The sequence below is a fragment of the Tachysurus vachellii genome, chromosome 4, assembly GCF_030014155.1.
Source record: "Tachysurus vachellii isolate PV-2020 chromosome 4, HZAU_Pvac_v1, whole genome shotgun sequence".
Lineage (NCBI taxonomy): Eukaryota > Metazoa > Chordata > Actinopteri > Siluriformes > Bagridae > Tachysurus > Tachysurus vachellii.
This window is the reverse complement of record NC_083463.1, coordinates 12,463,114-12,488,402: the sequence shown is the minus strand read 5'-3', so window position 1 is coordinate 12,488,402 and position 25,289 is coordinate 12,463,114. Positions and strand designations below refer to the sequence as shown.

The following is a 25,289-nucleotide window of genomic DNA, read 5'->3' as shown; positions in this document are numbered from 1 at the left end:
ACTCTTATCTTTACTATGAACTTCTCTTTAATTTTAAGGGGAAACGTCCACATTTCTAAGAATTTTCTTAGAATTACATCACTAACAGCAACTCACACATTTAAACACATTATCAAAAGGATGGTATAGTCAGAACACAAGTGTGTGTCAAGTTTGGTGACTGAGAAAAGGCAGTGTGTGTATTCTGGGAAGTGAAATCTGGTGCAGCCATGTTTATAGGCTGTGGTGCATGATGGGAGTTGTAGTTCATCGACTGGATTGTGCTAAACACATGAGCTTTCTGTCCTTTGTGATGTAGAAGTAGAAACCCTGTTGGCACTCTGTCTTATCTTTATGAAAATCTAACAAAGTCCAGTAAAATTACAAATAATATGCATTTTAAAATTCTACTAAATTCCAGTAAATTTAAGTTTAGCTTTAGGCCTAATCTCTAAACTCACGTGAGACACCTCATCTCCAGCTGCCTCTACTTCAGTCTGCTCTACTCCTATGTTCCTTCTATATTCCTCTCCTCTGTCCATGTTTGGTATTTCACAGCTGATTTTATCATCAGATAGCAACAACACATATCTGTCAAGGCAAACATGCAAGAACCTTACGATCAGTGTAATCAGTTTTTTTTAGCTAAAGGTATGTACTGTATAATTACGGTAAAAGGCTGTGAATAAACCCTGGATGGGATACCAATCAATCAAAGGGCAACAGGTGCAGAAATTCAGACCTAGTGGCAATTTTAGAGTCATTAATCCACTTTTAATGATTACTGTTACTAATGTGTACAGTACAACATAGACCATTTGGAAGTCATTCATTTACATTCAGTAACCAATTTATAAAATGTAAACATAAGTGTAAGTAGCTAATTCACTCATACAAGAATAATATAAGAATGTTCAAAAATTCTGCACATGAAAGAAGCTTGAAAACAGGAGATAACCTTGGACCCTGTGTGTGAGGTGGCAGTGCAGTCTGTTTCCTTAGCTAGCTAATGAGTACCAAGGTCCTGTTATACGCCTTCACTGGAAATCTATCAGTGATTTTCAGTAACTGATGGCCAGGGTGGATCTCAGGAACACTCAGCATGGATACCCTGGATGGGACCAATGCAGGACACCACACACACACATGAACTCATACATTCACACACATTCACACCTAGGGGCAATTCAGCATATTCCATTCACCACTAGTATGTTTTAGGGAGATTTTAGGCAGAAACCACAGCAAATACATAGACCCAGATAGTAAAACAAGCTCAGGACTGACCCTGGAGGTGTGACACAGCAACGCAAGTAGTCCTCCAGGTCAATCAAATTGCCTCCAAGCCAATCAAATACACGTTTTAAGGTGTAAACAGAGTTCTACTTGTGTTTTAACCATTTATGTAGCTGCTAATGCAGGCAGTTTGTATGTTCCTTGAAATATTAATAGGGATAAATAAGCACTTTATTGAAATTGTTTAGGAAATGTTGTTACTATCTGTATTCAAATGGGGTTTTACAGTAGTTGTTGTTGTTGTTGTTGTTGTGGTTGTTTTGTTGCTCTGACTTCCCACAAAAGTGTTCCTGGGATACAGACTAGATTTAACATAACTCAGTCCAGGATAAAATAATTAGGTTGTATACCTGTTTAGTGCACACTAACTTAAACCTGACCATTTTTAGATATTTACTGTAATATTTATTTTACCATTCAGGATGTTTCATGAGATCTAAAATTGAGTTTATATGTAGTGCTCCTCAGTAATTTTAAAGGAGTAATGTAAAAGCTCTGTATGTGAATTTAGTGATGTGGTAATAAACTTGACTAAATGCAGGTCTCTGTAATCAGACTCCAGTACAGGAGTAGGGCATTTAAAATCATGGCTTTTGAGTGCATGGTCACATGAAGGAAAGAAAGTCACATCCAAGCCCTTTTTTGTGTAGAACTCACTGACAAACGTCCTCTGCATGTGGTTTAGGCAGTTCCTCTACCCACAAAAGTGATACGCTGACCAAGTTTTGTTTCTCCAAAGCGAACAATGTTGGACCAAGGTTCTGTGCAGCAGTGAAAGAAGGGATGAAATGAAAAACTATACACTCTGGGAAACTTCGAAACATGTGAAGTAATATTAGCTCATTAAAGTCTCCTAGTTTTCAGAGGTTTACGTAAACCCTCTTACTTAATTTGAGATTTTTTTTACATCATGGAAACTTTATATGTGTTGAGGTTAATAAAGTTTAGACATCAAACAGGAAGACTATAATATCCAGGCAGCTGTAGAATGCTATCCTTCGATCCAACAGTCTGAGCAATGTAATTAAAAAAACATTACGGTGTTTATTAAATGAAAGTGAAATGATTTACTTTAGTCATTACGTGGTTCTGTTGTACCAGCTTGGAAACATGCCAAGCCCCATCCTGTTTATGACTTCATACTGACTGGAGCATACACATGGTTTTCTCGACATGCACAAAGAATGACTCAGTCACTTCCTGTATGGGCACTGCCAAACAAAAAAGACGAGATCTGATTGGATCTCTGTTAGTTACAAGAAAACAACAGTGAGGCATACACTTTGGAAAAGTTTGGGGCCAGGGTTCTGTCAGTTAAGGACAGCAGATCACTGTGTGTTTGTGTGTGTGTTTGTGTGGGTCTGCCTTACAGCTGTCAACTTACAGAACAGCATCTTACATCGGTGCTAGATGTGTTTATGAGAACGTCTGCCTATAACAAAAGAGAGGGGACAGAGGACAGGAAATGGCACAGTGAGCACATTGAAACGTGCTTGAAAAAGTTCAAGAAGGTCAAAGAAATGATGGACGATGGCTGTGAAGACACCTGCAAAGTTCTTATTGCAGGTAAGTTGAATGACGCACAACTGTCAGCACAGCTTTTGTTGTTGTTGTTGTTTTTGTTATCAACATGGGAAGAAGCCATATCAGTGCAGACGTTTAAAAGAGGATGCATTAGAAAGTATCCAGTTAGACCTTTACTTCATAAAGCTCATTCAGTTTATTTTTGTACATATTATTAACGCACACACACACTCACAGACAGACACACACGTTTGTCTTTTTATCCTTGAAAAGACCTTCCACTGGCATAATTATTAATGTCGCTAATAACGCCATAACCTTAACTCCAGTAACAAAGGGAATTTGTGGATCTTTTTGTAGTTTTAGCAGGTTTTATATTTAATTTTTTTTTTTTTTATTAAAATTTCATTATTTCCCACATGCCCAAATCACTCAGATAATTTTATTTTCATGGGACACATAGTCTATACAAAAACATAAACACACACAGACACACACTCACACACACACACACACACACAGACACACACTCACACGTGCAGTACATGGAAACTTGCAGTATGTAATTAATGCACTCTATCTACAAACACATCACATTTCTGACATTTTCTACTCAGGGCTTGATTTGAGAGAAGATTTGAAGGTTACCATCCCTGTGCTTAAAAATCATGTTGCTTGGTTCAGATCCATGACCTTTTAAATAATTTTCAAATTATGGGATATTACTTAATGATTGCTGAAAATACTAAGATAAGATTTGTTGATTGTCCATTAAACCACACTACTACTACTATTATTATTAATAATAATAATAATAATAATAATAATAATAATAATAACAATGATAATAATAATAATTGATAGTAAAAATTATTTAAAAGTAAATTTCAGTTCAGATTTTTCAATTTAATTATACTTTTCATGTTATTTATTATTTATAGCAATATCTTTAAATGCACCAAACTTTTTTTTTGTCCAGAATTTAAACACTGGTGTTACTGATGTTATTCTGCCATAGGATGACATAATGGCGGTTAAAACAAAAAAAAAAAAAGGAACATTTCCACATGTTTAAATTTCATCTCAGTTTCTGATTCAAATAGTTTTCATTAACAGAAGCTCATACAGCTTAGACAGCTTCGGAAGTGAGAAATGGAATGAAAAGTAAATCAGTGTGAACATCATTAATGAATATTCATTAAAGCTATAAGCTTAGTGTAATTGCATTTGCCTGTCTGAGTCTGCTCTCACAAACCCAATGAAAACATATCAATCGCAAATCAAATCAATTTTCTAATTATTATGGCTGCTAAACATAGTAATGAAAGTAATAATTAAGAGAAATATCCAAGGAAGAACAAGCTTTGTGCGAGACGATAATAATTGCTTCCACAGTGATGAGTGTCGCTGTGATAAACTAATACAACGTTATGTTCATTGTTGTTCAACAGTCATGTAAATGAAAAGCTAACGTTATTCTCTTGTGTTAAATAGTCAAGATGTCACTAATCATATGAGATTCCAATTATATGAAAAAGGACAAAGGTCTGCGGCATAATATTTATTAGGAATAGTTATAAATAAATAAATGAATAATAGCCTACTGTCAATATTATACTACAGGCAATTTCTATGAGAGTTAAGTACAAGAATGGGAAATGACACAGGACTCATTGACGGGTCCGAGGTGTTTAAGAGGTCATTTTTTTACTCTATTTCTATGATTTAATCAGCTTTCAGCTTGCCTGTAAGTTATTTGGGCCTACATATCTATAAAGCATATTGCATAATAACTCTTAAAAAAGTATATAAGCTGATGTAAATCAGCTATATAAATGAAAATATAGAAAAACAGACAATGCAGTTCTAGTCACTGAGATTGATCATAAGAAGTGCAGACTTCTCCTAATGTGTTATGTATTTCATTTACAGATAAATTTGGCATATTAATCTTAGATTGCAAGACCATTCTTACTAAATCACTGTGCTGCGATTATCTCTCGACTCAAGTTCAAACTGTGTACCTGAGACTGCACACTCTGCCCTAAAAATGCCCAGATGAAAGGTTCCCTCTGCTGACTCTCAAGGCTGCTCCTGATCGACCTTGTCCTTGGCGTTCGGATGCCTATCACACTCTGTACACTCCTGATTCATTATGCTACATCTTGGAAAATTGAAACAAATTAACAAAATGGGCCGTTTCAGTGCAGCCATGAGCCAAGAGCAGTTAAAGTGAATTTATGCCTCCCTTGCAAATTGAAAGTGCACTAATGTTTGCTAATGTATTGACCCCCAGAGTCTTTTTCTGTGGTGTGAACAAACTAAACCAAAGCATCTCGCTCTGCTGCCTCAGATTAAAGAGAATGGGCCGAGGTTAATGTAGGCTGCTGCATAACAAAATGGCTACATGTCGCTTTAAAGGTGTAGCAGTAGTTTGTTTTCTTGGTCCCTACCAGATGTTCACAGCTAGAGACGTTTTGACAGAGATGCCACATTCTTCGAGACAAGATAGATGAGGCCATATGGCAGAGGTCCAAACATGTATTTGGATGGTTACATTGGCCATGGTGCAATCCTTTTTTTTTTTCTTATTTGCCTCCTGTTTTGGCCAGATGGTTGTCACACAGGCTATCCCTAACCCAGATTGGCCTAATTCACCATTATTCTTCTTTTAATGGGCTCATTAACAGCATTACTGTTAATTGAATTTAAAGTCCTCTTTGATCAGGCTGTTTTTGGAAGCTGTAATGGAGAATTGGCAACTTATTTATCAATTCCAAGCTGTGTTTTTACGTTTGGCCACATCGTTTTATTCTTCTGCATTTTGTTTTCAGCAACGATGATAGCTTGGCTTGTTAACACTCATGTTATCAAACTACAGATTTCTCCTGAATAAATCGCAAAATGTATTCAATTGTAAGTAGAGAATTGTTACAGTATATGGTACACAGAACATTTACTGTATGGTTATCTATGGCTAAATTACTGCTGTGCAGATATTCAGAATAACCTCACTATTGGGAATGTGATATTACATTAATATTACAGTTCTATAAGCATGAAATGAATATTTAATAACTGACATTTTGGACGCAATGTTGCCAAATGTTTGTGAAGAAGCTATTCTCACAGGAGGGCTGGCTATCTCACAATGATGAAACTGATGTCCCTTCTTCCTTTTCATATTCATCGGATGAGCTTTCATATTTTAACTTAAAAGTTATACTCTTGAAAATTATAGATTGCATCCACTGATTATATTGTTGACTCTACTGTAATAACTGCTTTGAATTTGGAAGTCGGAACAAAGACAAGTGGAGTGAAATACACAGCGAAACATTGAGAATATATTTAGCAAACCCAGTGAGGTTATGCTAAATATAAGCACTACTATAAACACTGCTCAACAAATTTAATTAGTAAACTGTAGCTATTGTATAATATACTATATTTTAGGGGTATAATGCAGTGCCATGATATATATGTATCCGCATATATTTAGCTCTCTAAATGTCTAAATGTTGTATCTGATTTAAACCCCATGTTGGTGTCATAATTCTAAATATTTAATTTTAAAAATATTAAATATGAACCTGACCGTTATGCCGCTGACTGTTCCTTAAACCTAGCTATGTCACCCGAATCCATAATTGGACTTTATGAAGTCATAATTAGACTTTATTGGGATTTATTTGTTGGTATGGCAAATCTCACTTGTGCAGTTGTTTTGTACTTGTCCATAAAATGTTCTAATAAGGTTTGGAACTATTTAGCATATAACCAACCTAGTAGCCTAATTTAAACTCCATGACCCTGATCAGGCAGTTACTAAGGATGAATACAAAGCTGAAAAAGCAGGCACCTCTTGCTCACCCAATTCCTTTTCTTTTATTATTATACCTCATGCAATTTTTTTCTGTTCATTCTGAATAATGGGTTATATTTTGGGATTCATTTGTGTTATATTTGTACCTCAGCCCTTAAAAGAGAGAAATGTTCATTGGTGTAGGTTTGTATAAAGAAGGAGAAAAGTTCTTGACAGGTTTCATGCTGGGTGATTAAATGATTGCACCCTAAATCTGTGAAGCTATGTGCCATGAAAACATAGACTGCATATTTTCCATGTGCGTTTTGTGCAGTCTTGCCTATTTACATAGGAAATATAGAGGTTTAAATACATGCTACTTTAAGTCACTTCAAGACACAGATATAAGTAATGTAATTCTGACAAAATGCATATTGGCTCGTATGGCAGAGCTCTGAAGATATCTGAGATGAGATCAAAATGGCACGTTTGAAGATAGTACTGTCTCTTTTCTCCTTCTGTCTCAGTGTGATGGGAGCAGAGGAACATGCCTTACATCCACAGGAAGTTTTGTTCTGTCAGAAGGTGTTTGCGGGCTGACTTGGTGCAGTTAGTTCACTGCTAACCTTGTATTAGGAGGCTACCCATTCAGAGAGTGAGAAAGGTTGACAGTTAATTATGGGAGCCATGGATCGCTGTAGACATGCGTGTCAGCTGTGCTGTGCTTCACTCACCACTTGCTTACTGTGTTTTTTTTCCCAGTGTTATTCTATTGTTTTTGCAAGCTGCTAAAATGAGTCTATTTTGCAGCGTGTGAGAAAGGCCCTGAGGGCTTGCCATAATGATGGTAATAAGTGAGAGAGAGAGAGAGAGAGAGAGAGAGAGAGAGAGAGAGAGAGAGAGAGAGAATCATATGTGAGAATGGAAATAATTGGTGGAGTTGACCTTGCTGACATTTTTATGACTCCATTACCTACCGATGGTTTTAACCCCAGCTGCTGCACTGCCTCCACAGTCTGCAATTAGCCATAGCAATTAGCAATTTGCTGTTGTGTTTCTGTGTAACACACAACACATGTTCACCTCTGGAATACCTTTGCGAGGAAAACCTTGACAAAGACCATACAAAAGTCTTTGTATGACAAAAAAAAGCATCTACCAAAAATGGGCATTAATACCATCTTGACACACACTACATTGAAAACACTGCAGCTTTTGAGACAGTGACTCTTCTGACACACTCCTACATGATGACAAACTTCTACTGGCTTCCAGAAACAAATCATTAGTTCATATATGTGGGCAGTGGCAGCACAGCAGTTAAGGTTTCGTTCAAATCACAGGACTGCCAGCGAGCCACTGCTGGGCCCTTGAGTAAGACCCTTAGACTGGATTGTACCATACTTATAAGTGACTGCTGAAAGGATAGAAGGTAAACATATACTGTTAGTTGAAGTCTTCAAAAGCATGATGGTTGTGTTTGGTTAGTTTAAACTAGTAGCGCTTCAGACCAAACAAAAAGACAGTCAATGGAAACTGTGTTGTTTATAAAATGACTGTTCTGACAAAACCTGAATCTTTGTATTTAAGGGCTGGCCAGATTTACAAGCTAAATTAAAGCTCTAGTAAGGCAGGTACACTTAAATGTTATTAAACCTTTAAAATCCATGTAAAAAAATCAACACAAAAACAACAACAACAAACATTGTCCGGTATGATCCTTGTAAACAAACCACTGAGCACATAGAACTCACCCCAGAACCCAACACAAACGGCTAGGTTAAAACATTTTTGTCCATCAGATTCACTGTTTATTTCTCCTTTTGATCATCTGTCCAAATATCCAGAACACATTGCATTGCCGCAGCTCTATGGCTCTGCCCTTTGGATGAGTTGTTCTGCAATGTGGCTGGCAACACATCTGGTAAAACTTCCTCCTGCAAACCAAAATACATGTCAAGTTTGGTTCATTTCCTGTGGTTGCGCTGATTTGGGGTCAGGTTGCTTTCTCACTGTGATCAAACCACATTAGACTTCAGCTGGGACTAAACCAGTTGACTTACCATAATAAAACATTCTTTGTAAATGTCTTATCAAACATTAAAATTCTCTGGTATCTTTATTCTTTTGTGTCTCTCTCTGGTATCTTTTCTCTATTGTGTTTCTTTTTGGGATAATTTTTCTCCTTTAACACTCTTGTATCTTTTTCAATGTTGTGTCCTCTCTTACAGTATGTCTCTGTTTTGGATATTTTACTGATGACTGATGAGCAACTTATTTTTCTGAAGTTTCTCTTTCTGGTGTCTTTCTTTCAGATGTGTCTCTCTCTCTCTTTTACATGTTAACCCTCTCATTCATTTACTTTATACTTAATATACTTTTTGTATATTTATAATCACACCCTCCAGTGTCACCCATATGAGGATGGGTTCCCCTTTGAGTCTGGTTCCTCTCAAGGTTACTTCTTTCCATTCCATTTCTTCTTTCCACTCTGAGTCACCTCAGACTTGCTCATTGGGGATAAGTACATACACATTTAAATATATCTAATATTAATCTTAAATTTTATATTCTATTAATCTTTATATTATTCTTTATAATAACCTTTTGTTCTATGTTCATGTTCTGTAAAGCTGCTTGGAGACAATGTCAGTTGTAAAAAGCACCATACAAATAAACTTGAATTGAATTGAATTGAACTGTTTCTCTGGTATCTCTCTTTTATGTGTTATCCTCTGGTATCTTTTTCCACAACTCTTCCAAGCTGTTATTTTCTGATGTGTCTCTCTGGTCTCTTTCATGTGTCTCATTCTGATACCTGTTCTAATAGAAAGAGGTCATATATTTGATATATTTGTCTCTGGTCTCTCTCTCATGTGTCTCTGGTATCTCTCTCTGATATTTCTCTCTGAACATAGCTGTACAAAGCTCTGTAGCAACTTTTTCTGGCACAAGGGAGATGTAATGCCCTTTTTGGTCAGTAGCAATGCACCATTCCTATTATCACACTGAGTCAATTGCAGTTTGACAGAATTAGGCTCAAAGGATGCATTGTGATCACTCTGGATCATGTTTCAAGGGCATACAGATCTAATGAGGCCTGGACGGAATTGTTTGCCTGGTCTGTAACAATAAGGGCTCATAGAGGCTGCACTGGATTCTAATCAAAGCCGGTACAGCTAAGTAAATTTCTTCTAGAGCCAGCAAATGGCTATCTGTGTTACCTGAGGACACAGAGCTTGTTGAGAAAAGAGCTATAGGAGACAGCAGGGCTGAAGCAGCAGTTTATCAGGGCTGGAGATTAGAGCTCTGGTGACAGGTAAACCCCTGTGTCATACTAAAAAAGGTAGAAAGGTTTCTAATTCATAGTACGGCTTTAGCTGCTTGGTTAGGGCAAATAAACAGGAAGAGCATAAAATAATGATCAATCATAGGCTTGATTCTTTGCTTTAGGAAAAATGATGCATTTAAAACACTCACATATCTTACACATGTCTGCTAAGTGCTTTCATGATGTCTCGATAGTAGATAGTAGAAAAGGTAGCAGATCTGAGCATTAAATAAATTCTAAGGTGTTGGAGTGTGCCTCTGTCTTTATTGTGCAGGTCAGTGCCTGTCCTTATGTCAGTGTTTAGCTGACAGTTAAGATGTTACATTTACTGTACATTTTTACTTTACATTTTACTCAATTGGCAAATGTGTTTTATCCAGTGTATCCATAATTGAGCTGAGCAGTTGAGGGTTAAGGACTTTGCTAAAAGACACGCTGGTATTGGGATCACAACATTCCAATCATTCAGGATTCATCATGATTGTTCAGAAATGTTCATGATTGTTCATGATAGTTCACATAGTTCTGTCAGGATGGTATATGATATCTCAGAACCCTGCTATCTTTGTTAATGTTTTATATTATGCTCCCTACACTAACATTATTTAATATCATCTAATGCATTAAATGATTTTAGTGTAGGGAGCATAATATAAAACATTATCTAATGAATTAGATAATGTTTTATATTATGCTCCATACACTAGCATTATTTAATGCATTAGATAATATTAACAATTTTCAAATATATGTGTGTCTTTGTATATCTCAGAATGAGCTGCTCATCTTGTCAGATGACAGTTTCAGATGCAGATGCAGGTAAACAATGACTTTATTTAACAAACCTGCAGAAATATCCAGACAAGAACATGGCAAAAAAAAATAAAAAAACAGGCAATGGCAAAGCGATGAACGAATAATATGCATTAGACTAAGAAAGGACAAAAACATGATGGGATCATGGGTTCAGAGAAGCAGATAGACGATGACAGTAAAAAAGGCTTGTTCTAGACTGGTATGAAATAAATTATATATTTCATGATGAATGGTGATTGTGAGAGTCCTTGTATACTGTGTGGATGAGATTGAGTGAACATGTCCATGACAGTTCACTCAGTGACAGTGGTGACCATGTTTGTTGGCCTTTTGTTTATGTTCCTTGTTCACGTGTCTGCCCCGCCCTTGTCTCTTCCTGCCCATCTCTGCACACCTGTTCCTCATGTTTCTGATTTCTTGTTTATTTATTTGATCCGCGTTGCCTTGTGCAGCGCAGAATCCTCTGTTGTCTCTGTCTGGTGTTTTTTTAAGTTAATAAATCCTGTTTCTGTTAAGCTGTCCTGCATTTGGGTCCATTTTTACCCCCGCGTCCGTGACAGAAGGATTCCGCCAGATCAGGACCCAGCAGGACAGCTGCAGCCTGGACCAGCCGATATTTTGAGCATTTTTTTTCTTATTGGATTTTTTAATTTTTTTTTTCCCCCGGACTTAGCGGGTTTTGGTGACATCGGTCCACATTTTCCCGGTGAGGGACGTGGGCCATGTCACCAGCCAGAGTTTTGTTTTGTTTTTTCGGTGTTCTGTGATATCGACCTGCACCTGCCGCTCGGCCCTCCTGCTCGGCTGTGGACGCCGCTCGGCCCTCCTGCTCGGCTGTGGACGCCGCTCGGCCCTCCTGCTCGGCTGTGGACGTGCTCCCCTGAGCCTTGCTCCCCCCTCTGGCTGTGCCGCCGCGTGCCTTGCTCCCCCCCTCTGGCTGCGCCGCCGCGTGCCTTGCTCCCCCCCTCTGGCTGCGCCGCCGCGTGCCTTGCTCCCCCCCTCTGGCTGCGCCGCCGCATGCCTTGCTCCCCCCCTCTGGCTGCGCCGCCGCGTGCCTTGTTCCCCCCACCTGCCTTGCCGTGTGCCTTGCTCCCCCCCACCTGCCTCGCCGTGTGCCTTGCTTCCCCCCTCCTGGACCCGTCGGGACTGTTAGGACTGATTGGCGCGTCGGGAGCCTCGCCTCGAGGGGGGGGTACTGTCAGGACTCTGCCTGGACTTTGGCCATGTGCCTTTTGTTTATGTTCCTTGTTCACGTGTCTGCCCCGCCCTTGTCTCTTCCTGCCCATCTCTGCGCACCTGTTCCTCATGTTTCTGATTGTCTTGTCTATTTATTTGATCCGCGTTGCCTTGTGCAGCACGGAATCCTGTCTCCTGTTGTCCTTGTCTTCTGTTGTCTCTGTCTGGAGTTTTTTTTTTTTTAAATTAATAAATCCTGTTTCTGTTAAGCTGTCCTGCATTTGGGTCCATTTTTACCCCCACGTCCGTGACAATTATAATATAATACATATTTAATTAAATATCATTAAATATTATTTTCATGAATAAATATTGTATGTAATTAAACCTAATAATGAAAATGTATTTTCATCTAAATTTAATCACTCTAAGTAGTTAAGTAGCTAATGTTATTTCATCGATAGCTAAAAGCTTGCTTGCAAACATATATGATGTATTATTAACAAACAATCGTCGCAAATAAAAACATGGCAACACAGCTAATTTACCTTACATCTTAAAAGATTAGATTAAGAATAAAAAGATTTACTGAAAAAATTTGGTTGATAAAAAGGTCAAATTTATTTGCTCATCACTACATAAAACATCCCTTTTTGAATTTTACATAATGTTATAAAATGCAATATATTATATTTTGTTAATTGGAAGAACCAGTCGGTGAACGTATTTATGCTGTGTGTGGAAAAAGCCTATAGCAAAAAAAAAAAAATAAAAATTTACATTTTCACAGTGAATCACACAGAAGCATCTGTAAGTATATTTTTTCTTTGTGCTATATGAAGCCTTCAGACAGACTCAAGATTGTGTAGCAGACGTGCATGTGTGAAGTTTTTTTGATCAGTACATTTATGGAGTTACATGTCCATCCATGCAAGGCTGCTTATTGTCAGCACACAAGTCAAGCTAAAAGCTGGAATATGTGTGTGACTTTCCTCTGTTTGAACTCTTCTGCCAGCTCTTTACTTAGATTTAAAACAGTTTCTGGTTTGGAATGAAGGCTTTCCCCTACCACATCATTTGAGAATGAAAAGCCAAGTTACGAATGGTGTCTTCTTTTATCTCCACTGTTAAAGCAAATCTACAAACTTTACGCTCATGGCAGGAAGCCATGTCCATTAGAAACTGCATCTTCTCTTGTGACACTCCTCGTTATAGCGTGGCCAGAAACATGCCTCAAATATTTACTTAGAGCTTAACCACGTTCATTTGTGCATTTTCCCTACATCGCGTGATTACAGCACAGGGAATGATTTTGATTTTCAGAAAGCAGGCTTTGCTGGTAATTCTAGGGATTAAAGTGATGATGGAAGACAGCGAGGAAAAAGCAAAAAGAGTTTTGCTCACGCACAACTAGCATTCCTAGAAGGGTGCGTTCCTTCATTTATTATATTTTATTGCCTTTTTGAATTCTGTACATCTTAAATCAGTGAGTAACTGGTTCCAAATCATCCCCAACAGATTTAGTGATTATTTGTTGAACTACCTTCTGCACAGGAGTGGAGAACTTTTTTTTGTTGTATAAAATCCCCCTAAATGCTACGATGCTTGTTCACTCACCTTATTTCAAGTGAGTTGACACTCAGACTTAATGGGCTAATACGAAAAACATTTTTCCCTCACACTCATTTCTAGACAGGAAATGAAACTGGACCACAGTGGAAAATATGCATAGAGAAGAAGTAAAGCAGGCCTGCACAGTCCGTGCAAGACCTTGCTCAAGTTTAGAAGAGGAAACTACAATATTTCCTAAATAAGTATTTTCCAAATACACACATGGCTTTGAATAAGGCAATCTATTAACACAAACTGGAAATATCCCTTAAGTGCAAATACTGCCAAGAGGTAAGAACACAGAATCAGATTAAATCAACATGGCTTCATGAGCACATGTTTACACAGGCTAGTGGAAAGTTATGATTGGTAAAAGTGATACTTCAGCCAAAAGTAAAATCTACATAATTTCCCCTTTATCCTACGTGTGTCAGCCAAGACATGTAGGGTTGCTGAAATTTGCTTCTTGAGTTTTGAATGTGAACACTGTCAGATTTGAGTTTAGCAAACTGCATGTCTAATACTTTCCTCAAATTGTACTGAGTTTCTCAAGTAGACTTTTTTGGCCTTGACCTACTGTATACTCTCATTTCTCACGCAACTTCTACTCTAACAACTTAAACGTATTCTTAGCCCCTGACCTACTTGAACTAGCATAAGGAAATGATTTTTGATTGGGGCTAAAGCTTTTTTAAGAGTCTCTACTAATAATCAAGCTTTCTAAACAATGTGACATTAGTTTCTGACACTGTCAATGTCATTATCTAAAATAATCGTCAAAAAAAACATTGTATAGCTAAGCACTGTGCTAGCATGAGTACATGATTACATCATACAGTACCTGCAGATTTTTCAGGTGCACTTTTATACTGTGAATCTCCTCTTCTGCTACATCTCAAAGGTGCTTTACTGGATTTAGATCCAAAGGCTGAGAAAATCGCTGAAGATATCTGAACTTATTGTCATGTTCAAGAAACCAGTTTCAGATGATTTTTTGCTTTGTGGTATGGTGCATTAGAAGATTGTAAATAGTGGAAATGAAAGGATGCAGGTGGCCAACAACAGTACTCAAATAACCTGTGACATTAAAAGCGATGATTGATTTTTATTAACGAGCTCATGGTTTGTTAAGACAACATTCCCCACACCATTACACCACCTCCAACAGCCTAGAATGTTTATTCAAGGAAGGTCCAGTCCATAGATTCATGCTGTTGGTGTCAAATTCGGGCCATACCATCTGTGTGCCTCAGCAGAAATAAAGATTTATCAGACAAAGCTACATTTTTCCCTTCTTAATCATATTCTTGGCTGACAGAAGACGAACCTGATATGGTCTTCTGCTGTCGTCCATCTGCCTCTAGGTTTGATGTGTTGTGCATTCTTAGATACTTTTCTGCTCACCACCATTTTACAGAGTGATTACCTGAGTTAGCCTTCTGTCCGTTTGAACTGGCTATTCTCCATTGACCTCTTATCAGTAATGTGCATCTGCCTGCGGAACTGCTGTTCACTCTGTTATTTCTTTATTCTATCATTTTGAGTAAACTCTAGAGGGTAAACTTATTTCACTTATTTATTAGCCAAAGTATCCTTATAGCCCCAGTGTAAACATCTTGGCTGGTCTTTGCCTTGTGCTAACAAAAGTGTGTCAATTGTTTTTTTTTTATCTAAATTAATATCCTTGTGTTTGTATGAATATATTGGATTGGATTAAATAAAGGAAGGAAGTTCATCTAACAGCACTGCTGATCGGGAAAAGAGAGAATCAAAAGATCAGAGAAAGAAAGAAAGAAAGAAAGAAAGAAAGAAAGAAAGAAATCACAACTGGAGAGCAAACTAAAGGCAAAGAGCTATTTTTTCTGCACACAGCACATATGACAGCTGAGGATTGTTACTTTAAATGCCATTTGGCTTAGTCAGATGGTAAATGTGTCTGCACTTGTGTGTGTGCACAGTTAACATGTTATTTGTGTGCCTTCATTAGCACTTCTGAGTCTCTGCTCATTAGTGAGCGTGTGTGTGTGTGTGTGTGTGTGTGTGTGTGTGTGTGTGTGTGTGTGTGTGTGTGTGTGCATGTGTGTGGGCACATGGACTCTCGTTGATAGGGGTAAGAAGAGGACCTGTGATTGCTGGGTGTGGAGTCTGATCAAGGCTGACAGTATTTAACATAATTATAAAAAGCTTCAGTCACAGTGCCATTAAATAAACACCTCTGTAAGAGAGAGAGGATCTGATGAGAGAGAGAGAGAGAGAGAGAGAGAGAGAGAGAGAGAGAGATAGGGGGTCATTTCTCAGTCACGAGATGAGATGTGTGTGTGTGTGTGTGAGTATTCTCATTACTGCACAGCTTGACCCACACATACTTCCTGTCTCACAGCAGTAGGCCCTTGCACACACACAAACATGTGCATTGACTATGCTAAGCTGTATGCTAAGCTAGCATGACTTACACCGGATTTTTCAGAAAACCCATGTTCAACAAAACAACAAACGCTACAACTCTACAATAATCAAGCGACCAGTGTGCAGTACAGGATACAGTCTCTTGAACTCAGTTTGAACTCACTTATAGTATTGTTAAACAAAATTGCTTTAGAGCATTTATGACTGATTGTTTATTCTGGAAGTATCAAAGAAAAACAACCTGGGTTCAATCCTGAGCTCAAGTTACTGGCTGAGATTACATTGTACATATTCTTGTAGGTTTGATGTTTGCTTTGCGTCTTCTGTTTTTGGCTGTTTGTTGAGTTTGTCTGCTGGTTCTGGTGGTGTTCCAATGCTAAGATTGAGTGGCAGACTTCCTCTGGCCTTGATCTCCCAGTGTGTGATGTGTATCTACCTGCATCATCTGATCACTGTGTTCAGTGGTTTGGAGTTTGGCACCTTTGCTCTGAGTAGTCTCTGGGCTGCTCAGATGCTCTGTTCAAGTAAGTGTCTGTACTGGATTTGTATGGCACTTGTTTAGCTCTGTGGCTCTGTGGATTCATGGGGTGGCATGGAGCATGGTGGTGCCTGGTACTGCTGAATTTGTGTGGGCTCAACATTTTCCTCCCATTTCCAGTAGAACTAACATGTTTATATGTATTTGTGTGATTTCTTTAAAATAGACATATTGCAGGGTGTTTTGCTGTTCAGTGGTATTCTCTTTAAAAATGTAATGCTGTTAGCAAATACTGTGAAATAAAATTTGCCATTTTTCTTGATAATGTACAGCTTCAATCGAGTCATAAAAGTTTGCAATATATTGTGTAATACAAAGATCTTGTATTGTAATATTAACAACCAGTTCAGACTGGCAATAAGGCTGTTTTTAAGTGGTTAAGGTGAGCACCATAACAGTTTACTCGCTAATGAGATGCACAGGCTGGACTCCAGACTATCTGATCCATTTGCCTCTAATTGCCAGTGTCCTCTGAGAATAAGACCTTAATAATCAGCTCCGTCTTTACATCTCTCTCTTAGGATTGCTTTGATTATAACCATATGCTCTCGACATCCTCTTAAAAGATAAGGCCATCACTGATGTCATGCATTCAGACACGTTTTCCTCCTCTGTCTGAGCACTTGTGGTAAAGCTGAACATTGCCGTGCTAAATGATCCCTCAGGTAATTGTATTTAGAAAGTTAGTAATGGCTCCCTTTCTAAAAGAACTGTCCGTGTTGCAGATATGACTGCAATTAAGGAGTCTAAGGATCTGATGCATGACGTGCCCTTTTAGATGAAGGCCTCTTTTGCATTCCTCATGGACGTTAAGCTCTACATATGATGTATATGACGGCATGCGTTGAGCAGCCGTGCAGTCTGGGGACAGCCTGAAGACGTGCCTGACAAGGTGACGAGAAACAGACACTCGCACACACTCCTCCATGGCAATGTGCATGAGAACGGCTCTCTTCTCTCCTCTCACACTGCTCCCTTAGGCTTTAGTTTTGTAATAGAAAACACATGACTTAACTAATATAACTCTTCTTTATCCCTGGCAAGGAAATATGACTAACAGTGCAATCCCTGTCTTCTGCAATTAGAGCAAAATCACTTATATTAATATTGCAACTATCAAGGATGTACACTGGATCTGTATTTGAAACTTCGGTCGCCCAAAAGTATTGACCATTTTTCTTGTTCAACCTAATCAACCTATTGCTCACCAAGCTGCTCTAGCCATCTCTTTCCTCAGAAGCCTTAAAATGCCTGACTTATTTAGAAGTACCACTACTAATTCCTCTTATAGTCCATAATATTTACACAGCAAATTAAAATGAGATAATGATTTTTTTTCCCTGAAAGCACTTAGGTGTTCATGGCTGATGGAGTGTTCATTAAGGGGCAGCCGTTGCCTGATGTAATTGCTTATTTTTTTTGCAGCGGATAGTTAATTTGTTCTCTGTTTACGGTGGTTTCAGTATAATTTTCCGTTTAGATCCTATCTGATGCGGCACCTCGAGTGAATGAGCCTGTTAATGACTTGACAAAAACAGATTCACATCAATCGCTGTTAGGTGTGACAAAATGACAAATTGACAAGGTAATAAGCAGCGCGTGTGAGGCAAGCCGTAGAAGATTTACTCCCACATCTCTCTCGGTGTGCCCTAATCAAATAATTGCCCGGCGCATGGTTAATGTTGCACAAATTATGCCTGCATTAACCCAGTAATGGACACACACTAGAGACGGCATTCAGCTGAAAATAATGATGATCATTTCTTCTTCTTTTATCATTCTTCATCATTCTTTCACCAGTGTTAACCCAAAATTTTCTATGTGAAACATACAGTAGAACTGTCTTTTTTTTATGCTTATTGAAGGTGTTTATCTAACATTCATAACCAGACAAAAAGAAAATGAATTAAAAAATAAAACCTGGAGGAAGAAAATGCAGCTCAAATTCAGTCTCTCTGGATCTTTTTTGGATCTGATTGGTTTGAGTGCACTGGCTATCAGGCTGAGCTTGAAGGGCACTTGAAGGTCTTGTTACACCCTAATTAAGGGCTCTGGAAGATTTAGCAGTTGTATCTCCTTCTCAGGTAACAAGGTTCAGTCAGAGGCCAGTTGGCAACTATGATACTGTCACAGTAGCACTTACTATGACACCAGAACTCCTTGCCACCTCTGTCTACAGTGCAGTCTGATCAGAATGTGAGTCTGTAGCTGTTAAAGATCCAAGACCTCAATGAGCTGGTCATCTTGTAGAAGCATAGCTCCAATCCTATTGCTCCAGGCCTATTGCTGAGTAAAGGTCCTTGAGCTTGTCAGATGCCTATTGCTGAGTCAGCTCATTTATTAATTCTACATTGCCCTAAACAATCTGTTGTAAAGGGATGTGAACTTTGAGGCATGCTCTGCTCTGACTTTTGAAGTGTCTGGTTTCAGACTATCAGCTGTCATCAATGATCCCACATCTGGAACTGCTGATTGACAAATAGAAACCTTGTAGAAAATAAGCTTGCTGGTGCAAAAGCACTTTACGGAGAATTGTAACATGCTGTTTCATTATCGATGCTCCATCCCTAATCCCTGTAGTGCTGGCAAAGCCTTTCATCCTGCTATCCTAGATGATTGTTAAAGGATATCTATGAGGCTGAAGGGTAACATCTACCAAACTGAATCTCCCATCTGGCATATTAAAGGTAGTGACATGCGACAGTGCCTCATATGGATCAAATTTAAGTAACTCAGCAACCAGCACACTGGACTCAGTTTCTTCTGTGGTACGCACGATATAAATACCCCACCTAATTATCTCTTTATTTATGTCACTTGGGTCTATACAGGTTCTGACACCCCCACTAGACCTGACTGACAAAGAACAAAGAACTAACCTATTATGGAAGATGATTTAATACCATTACACTTACTGTACCACTCTCTACCATCTCAACTTTCTTTTCAATGCTTCCATCAGTCAGCACGTAGCATACAATGTGCATTTGCCTGGCAAAGTTCCATTTCTGTGCCAGTTCAGAAAAGACAGCCCGTCCAGCTGGTACATTTTGCACTATTGAGGCCTTGCCAGCACTGGCTATCATGCCTTTTTCAGTGTTATTCTTTGGGGAAAATAATAATTAGACCTATTCTTATGATATGTGCGCAATTTTAGATGAGACCAACTCTGGCCACTGGTTGCAGCTGGTGCTTGTGATTGGAATAAACACAAAGTACTTTGATTAAGTTCTTCAACTTACTGCGACAGTCCACAATAAGTGTGCTGCACTTTGCACATGTGTCTTTCTCTGAAGTGCACAACCTGATATGGAATTTTGACTTTCACTGTCCAGTTATCTCTATCACCTATAGCCACCATATCATCTGTCTTTGTCACCTTCATATCTATAATTTCATCAAGGTTCTTCTGCTTCCAAGTGTTTTATTACATGTTTGCAGCAACCAGCCAGCAAGTGATTTGGTATGAACATAGAGAGAATTTAGCAGGATTTCCTGCAGTTCAAATAATTTCTGACCTTGCATCCTGATTTGTAGTTTTCACTTTTTTGAGGTTGTGGTTGATTAATTCTGGTAAATGCTGTCGACTCTTTTGCAACATTTAATCCATCTATTTTGATTTTCTTTTATTTCTTTTTCATTTCTTTTATTTCTTTATCATCTCTTTTATTTCATACAGCTGAGAAATTTCAACTGCCAGGTCTTCACACTTATCTAAACCTTTTCCTATACGTTCTTTTCTTACACTCCTGCAATTACGGAGTTTATCAACATGCCATCTGGGTCAACGTACTCCCAGCAGGAGTCACAAATCATGCAAAAAGTGATCAAAGCTCTCACCCACACTATCCTTCCTATGCCTGAAACTATGCCTAGCTAAATAGTAGTTAGCAATCTTATCCAGTACTTTAATGGGTTCTGCCTACTCACTGTCACCTCATTCTGGTGTCTTGGAATTTCTTTGCCTTGCTTGGCAATCTATGTGTCTAGCCTGCTCACTGGATCACAGTGAGTTTAGACAAAAAGTAATAAGGCTTTGGAAGAGATGTATACTTATTACAATCAGTGGACACCGATTTTACCACTTTTCACTGTTCACAACTTGATCCACGTAGAATCCATCTACAAAAAAGTCAATACTATTCAGTTAATTTTAATTTGATTTCTATAAATGTTTAACAATAGACAATGTCAACAAGCGGCTACACAGAAATCTGGATGTAGATCTAGATACCTAATGAGCAAGCCAGGGGCGATGGTGTCAAAGAAAAACTCCACGAGATGACGTGGAGGAATCCTCAAGAGAATCCAGACTCCAAATGGAATCTGGAAGATTGTAGAAAAGACAGACTGTATTAAGAGTTTGAAAGGATTTTTTTATGAGCATATTGAGGATAGGAGTCCTGTGTTGGTCACAGCACTTTATGATTAAAGCACAAACAACAAATTGATTGATTGATTTAAAACAATGATTACTTCCCCTCCTTTAATAAAAGAGATATAGCTGAACAACTTATAGTTTTTTTAAGTATAAACTATTGCAGACTATTGACAACCAAGCACAATACAAAATGAAAATTCATAATAGATAGATAGATAGATAGATAGATAGATAGATAGATAGATAGATAGATAGATAGATAGATAGATCGATCTAAGACCATTGGTCCATTGATTGGAAAGTTGTGAGTTTAAATCCTGCACTGCCAAGCTACTATTCCTGGGACCAAGATAAAAGCTCTTAACCCTCAAATGCTCAGATGTATATATGAAATAAATGTAAGTCGCTCTGAATAAGGGAGTGTTCCAAATGCCATAAATGTTAATGTGACTTATTAAACAAGTGGAAACATGTGGGTCTTCTGCTAAATTGGAATAACAAACTTGCACCCCTCTTTATGAATAAGATTGGTGTAGCCCATTGTTTGTTCTGAGATCCTGTTCTGTTCAACATGGATGTAAAGAGTAGTTACTTCAGTTACTGTAGTACCAGAACCTTCTGGTAGCTCTCATCTCGTCTTCTGATAGCTCTCATAGCTTTCTCTGCCTGTAAAACTGCTGCTCTATAGAATGTTGTGCATGAAATTCCCATGAGACTGGAAGTTTTCAAAATACACAAGTCAGCCACTGAAATCCGTGCCAAGGTCAGAGTCACTGAGATCACATTTTTCCCCATTTGGATGTTTGATATGAAAATTATCTGAAGTTATACAACTTGAACTTGATCTGTTGGCATGAATTTATGCATTGCATTAAAATAACTTTAAACACTCTATAGGAAAACTCATTTACAGTAGGTGGCATTGTTCTGTTTTGCAATTCTGTGCTGATGAGCATTTTTTGCTTGGGTTTATTTATTTCCTTTTTTTTTTTTTCTTCGCAGAAACTCCCGAGTGCTTCATCTGCAGAGACGTGCAGCTGCTGGACGGAGAACCACTGAAAAGGTTTTGCGACTGTAAGAACCTCATGGCGCATCATAGTTGCCTGCTCACGTGGGTCAGAATGGTATGCATTGTTTATTTTACAACCAACATTTTTTTTCACACCTGTGCTGACCAAATGAGCTGTATGTCCAGCCAAGCGCACACCTGGTCTTGGTTCAATACTTAGCCATGCATTTTCTGTGCACAGTTTGGTCTAATCAGCATGTGCAAGAAGTAAAAGACAGCAAGTAGAAAGTTAGCTTCACCATTCTTTGCCCCTGTGCAATTTTTCTTTTTTAATTAAGGCTTTCTGAAAGGCTGGGTGGGTATGTTGGTTGGAGGCATGCCTAGTGTTTTTTATCTTGTACGCAAGGCTGTGTTAGGTCCTGCAGGTGGAGGTGGTAGGGGAGCTGCTCTCTCCCCAGGACTAGTGATGAATACACACGCAATGTCGTTCATCATCGCTGCACATCGGCCATCAATAGCCCATCGCTGTGATTAACTGCGGCCGATAGGTGTTGTAGTTAGTTCTGTTTAATTAAACTCCATGCTCAGTGCAAACATAAATGGATTTCACCCTTGAAAAAAAAGAAGAAAGACATCCTTAATGGAGGTTGTCTCAGACTTTCTCTAAAAATATTACAGAAAATTGATGGAACAGCGGTTCTTCCTACCTAGCGGCACAGTTTTTATTGCCACGATAGAAAAGTTACTTAAGCACAAATCATGCATCTCCATTTGACAAAGAATGTTCAGGCCAGAGCTGAAAAAAAGAGGAGCTTCGGTATGTTTAAGTAATGGCAGTAATTAGAAGGACCTCCCAGTATGAAAGTGTATAAAGGAGAATAAAATGAAGGCAAAAGCTTTTTTTGATTGGGGCTGGTTGTTTAGATTGTGACAGGAATCTGCCAACACAGCGATCGCTTGTCCCAACAGTTAATACTGCTTTATGGGTTTTGCGTCTTTTGATGAAAGTCTCGCTAAATCCTGTTTATGCAGTTTACCGTTTCATAAACATTGGCTCTCTGATTTGAAGACCGCCACAAATCTCAGCATGCTTTTCAAACCAGTCGCACAGACATGCGTACGTATACACGCACAGGACTCGTCTGTTGTTTTCCACATGAAATTGAAACCAGCGGATCTCCTTCATCATCATGCCGAAACTATTCCAAAATAGAGCACTCAAATCCGCAGCGAGATTATGATGATCAAAAGACACATTTTTCCAAAGTGACAAAGGATTTGTCTTCGTTTTATAGCCTGCTTAGCTCATGCTGGGAGATTCCGTTTTGTTCTTCTCACTAAATAATAAATGGGTTTTCTTATTGTACACACAGAAATAATATATCACTTATACTGTGCACACATCATTATAAACTTTTAAAATCTGTCCTGCATATTTCAGGCTAAAATTACTCTGGTGTTTGGTTAAACCATTTGCCTGTATTTTACAAACCTAGAGTAGCACTCGATGTGTGCAGCTGAAAGATGCATTAGAGAGTGTAAGTGCTGAATAGCTCATGTGTGTGTAGCAATAGTGAGTGTTGGCATGGTACACAAGTCATCTGTCCTATAGCTGTCCTATAGCTCAGAGACTTTTCTGTAAGTCTGACCTGACACACACACACACACACACACACAATATGTATGTGCTATACAATACTCTTAAAATGTGAAATTTAAAAAGAGAGCAGAGAACAAAGGAATAGGAAAAAGAATAGGAAGAAAAGCAGGGGAGGGAGTGAAGAGAAGAGGAGAGAAACAAGAAAAGGGGAGGACAAGACACGTGTATGGAAGCCATTGTCTCCTTCAGTTAGTCACTTTTTCTACTGACACTAAATATTTATATGTATTCTTATTTGATGGATGCTGTTTGGACTAAAATAGGAATGTGCACCACTTCAACATAACATGGTTTTTGCTTATTGGCAAAAATTTTAAAATACAGTAGTTAGTTTGGTGGCACTGCTTGAGTTGCTGTTTGTGCAAAGTTTCACACATTCACACATTTCCCCATGTCCATGTTAGGTTTCTTAAAGATCTATGATTTCCTCCCAAACCCCAAAAACATGCTGGTAATTTGGCACCAGGTTAGAACAAGTGTGCAAATGTGTGTGTGTGTGTGTGTGTGTGTGTGTGTGTGTGTGTGTGTGTGTGTGTGTGTGTGTGAGAGTGTGTGTGTGTGTAATGGTCCAGAATTGGATTGGTCCAGGATTGGCTATGGATCCACCAAGATCAATAAATGAATAAATGAAATGAAAGCTCGGCTGAAATAGATAACAGATAGTTTGATTATTTACTTATGTCAGGTACTGCCAACTTTATGAGGTGCAACAAAGCTAGATATCTTAAGTGCTAGTCTTATTTCTACAACTATATTGTTAAATAATAAATAGAAGAAAGAAATTGAGAAAATAAAAATGAAGAAGAGGAGAGGAGAGGAGGGCATACTGTAAGAAGGGAAAAGAAAAGCCATGGGAGGAGGAGAGAGCAGTAGTGAGACTAGCAGAAGAAAAACGTGAGTAGAGTGGAGACAGGAGCAAAGAGAAGGGAGCAGGAAAGTAGAAGGAGCTGTGTGCCTCCGACAGTCAAGCTGAACTCAGTGATTGACCTGTCACTTCTTGTCTGATAGATATCTCCCCGAAAAGCAGGTCAGCCGCGTCCACCTAAAGTGCCTCTTAACCACATTTTATGAAGCCAGAACATGTAATCCAATAACCATTTGACTCGTGAGTGCTTTGTGCCATGAAGCTTCCAATGAGAGCATGGAGGCCTACTGATACTACTCTTAAAAGCAGCCTGGGTGAAGAAAAAAGAGATAATAAAGCAATGTCCTTATCTCAGTTCACTAAGAACATTTACTGACTGGTCAGTAATGACAAAGTACTAGTCATGACCCAAACAGCCCAGACATAAACAACTCACCATCCTTTTATTTGCGTTCCTTTTGTGTTGTGTAGGCAGATGAGATACAGCGTTTGTATTGTAGTGGCTTTTGGAAGAACATATTCTGTGTCTCTGTCATGGTGGAGAGAAAAATTGCATGCACTTGCCATCTTTTTTTTAGGCCAGTGCAACCCCCCAAACACCCTCACCACAAAACCCATCTGGGCAAAGAGAGACAAATAGCATGACACAAAAACTAATTAACAACCAGGAGGAAGTAGTTAAGAGATGCAGCTGAGTGCCAGAGGCCTGATTTAAATATAGGGCCCAAGTTAGTGACTGAGTGGGCCTGGGAGATCCTGCCTCCTCTAGGCACACAGCTTAATGAACTTTGACCCTCATTAGGAGCAGGCCGTTCCTGGTAGAGAGAGAGAGCAAGAGAAAGAGAGAGCGCGAGAGAGAGAGAGAGAGAGAGCGAGAGAGAGAGAGCGAGTG

At 38.7% G+C, this 25,289-nt stretch overlaps 1 protein-coding gene across 3 annotated transcripts in view; it reads left to right on the top strand.

Moving 5' to 3' along the window:
- Positions 1 to 2,540: 2,540 nt before the first annotated feature.
- The window catches only part of LOC132844394 (uncharacterized), a 124,230-nt gene continuing 101,481 nt past the window's right edge, over positions 2,541 to 25,289 (top strand). For all 3 annotated transcript variants that reach the window (XM_060867786.1, XM_060867785.1, XM_060867788.1), the window contains exons 1-2: positions 2,541 to 2,841; positions 21,866 to 21,987. In XM_060867786.1, coding sequence (XP_060723769.1) covers positions 2,694 to 2,841; positions 21,866 to 21,987 — 270 coding nt within the window. In that variant the 5' untranslated portion in view covers positions 2,541 to 2,693. The remainder of the gene's footprint in view (positions 2,842 to 21,865; positions 21,988 to 25,289) is intronic.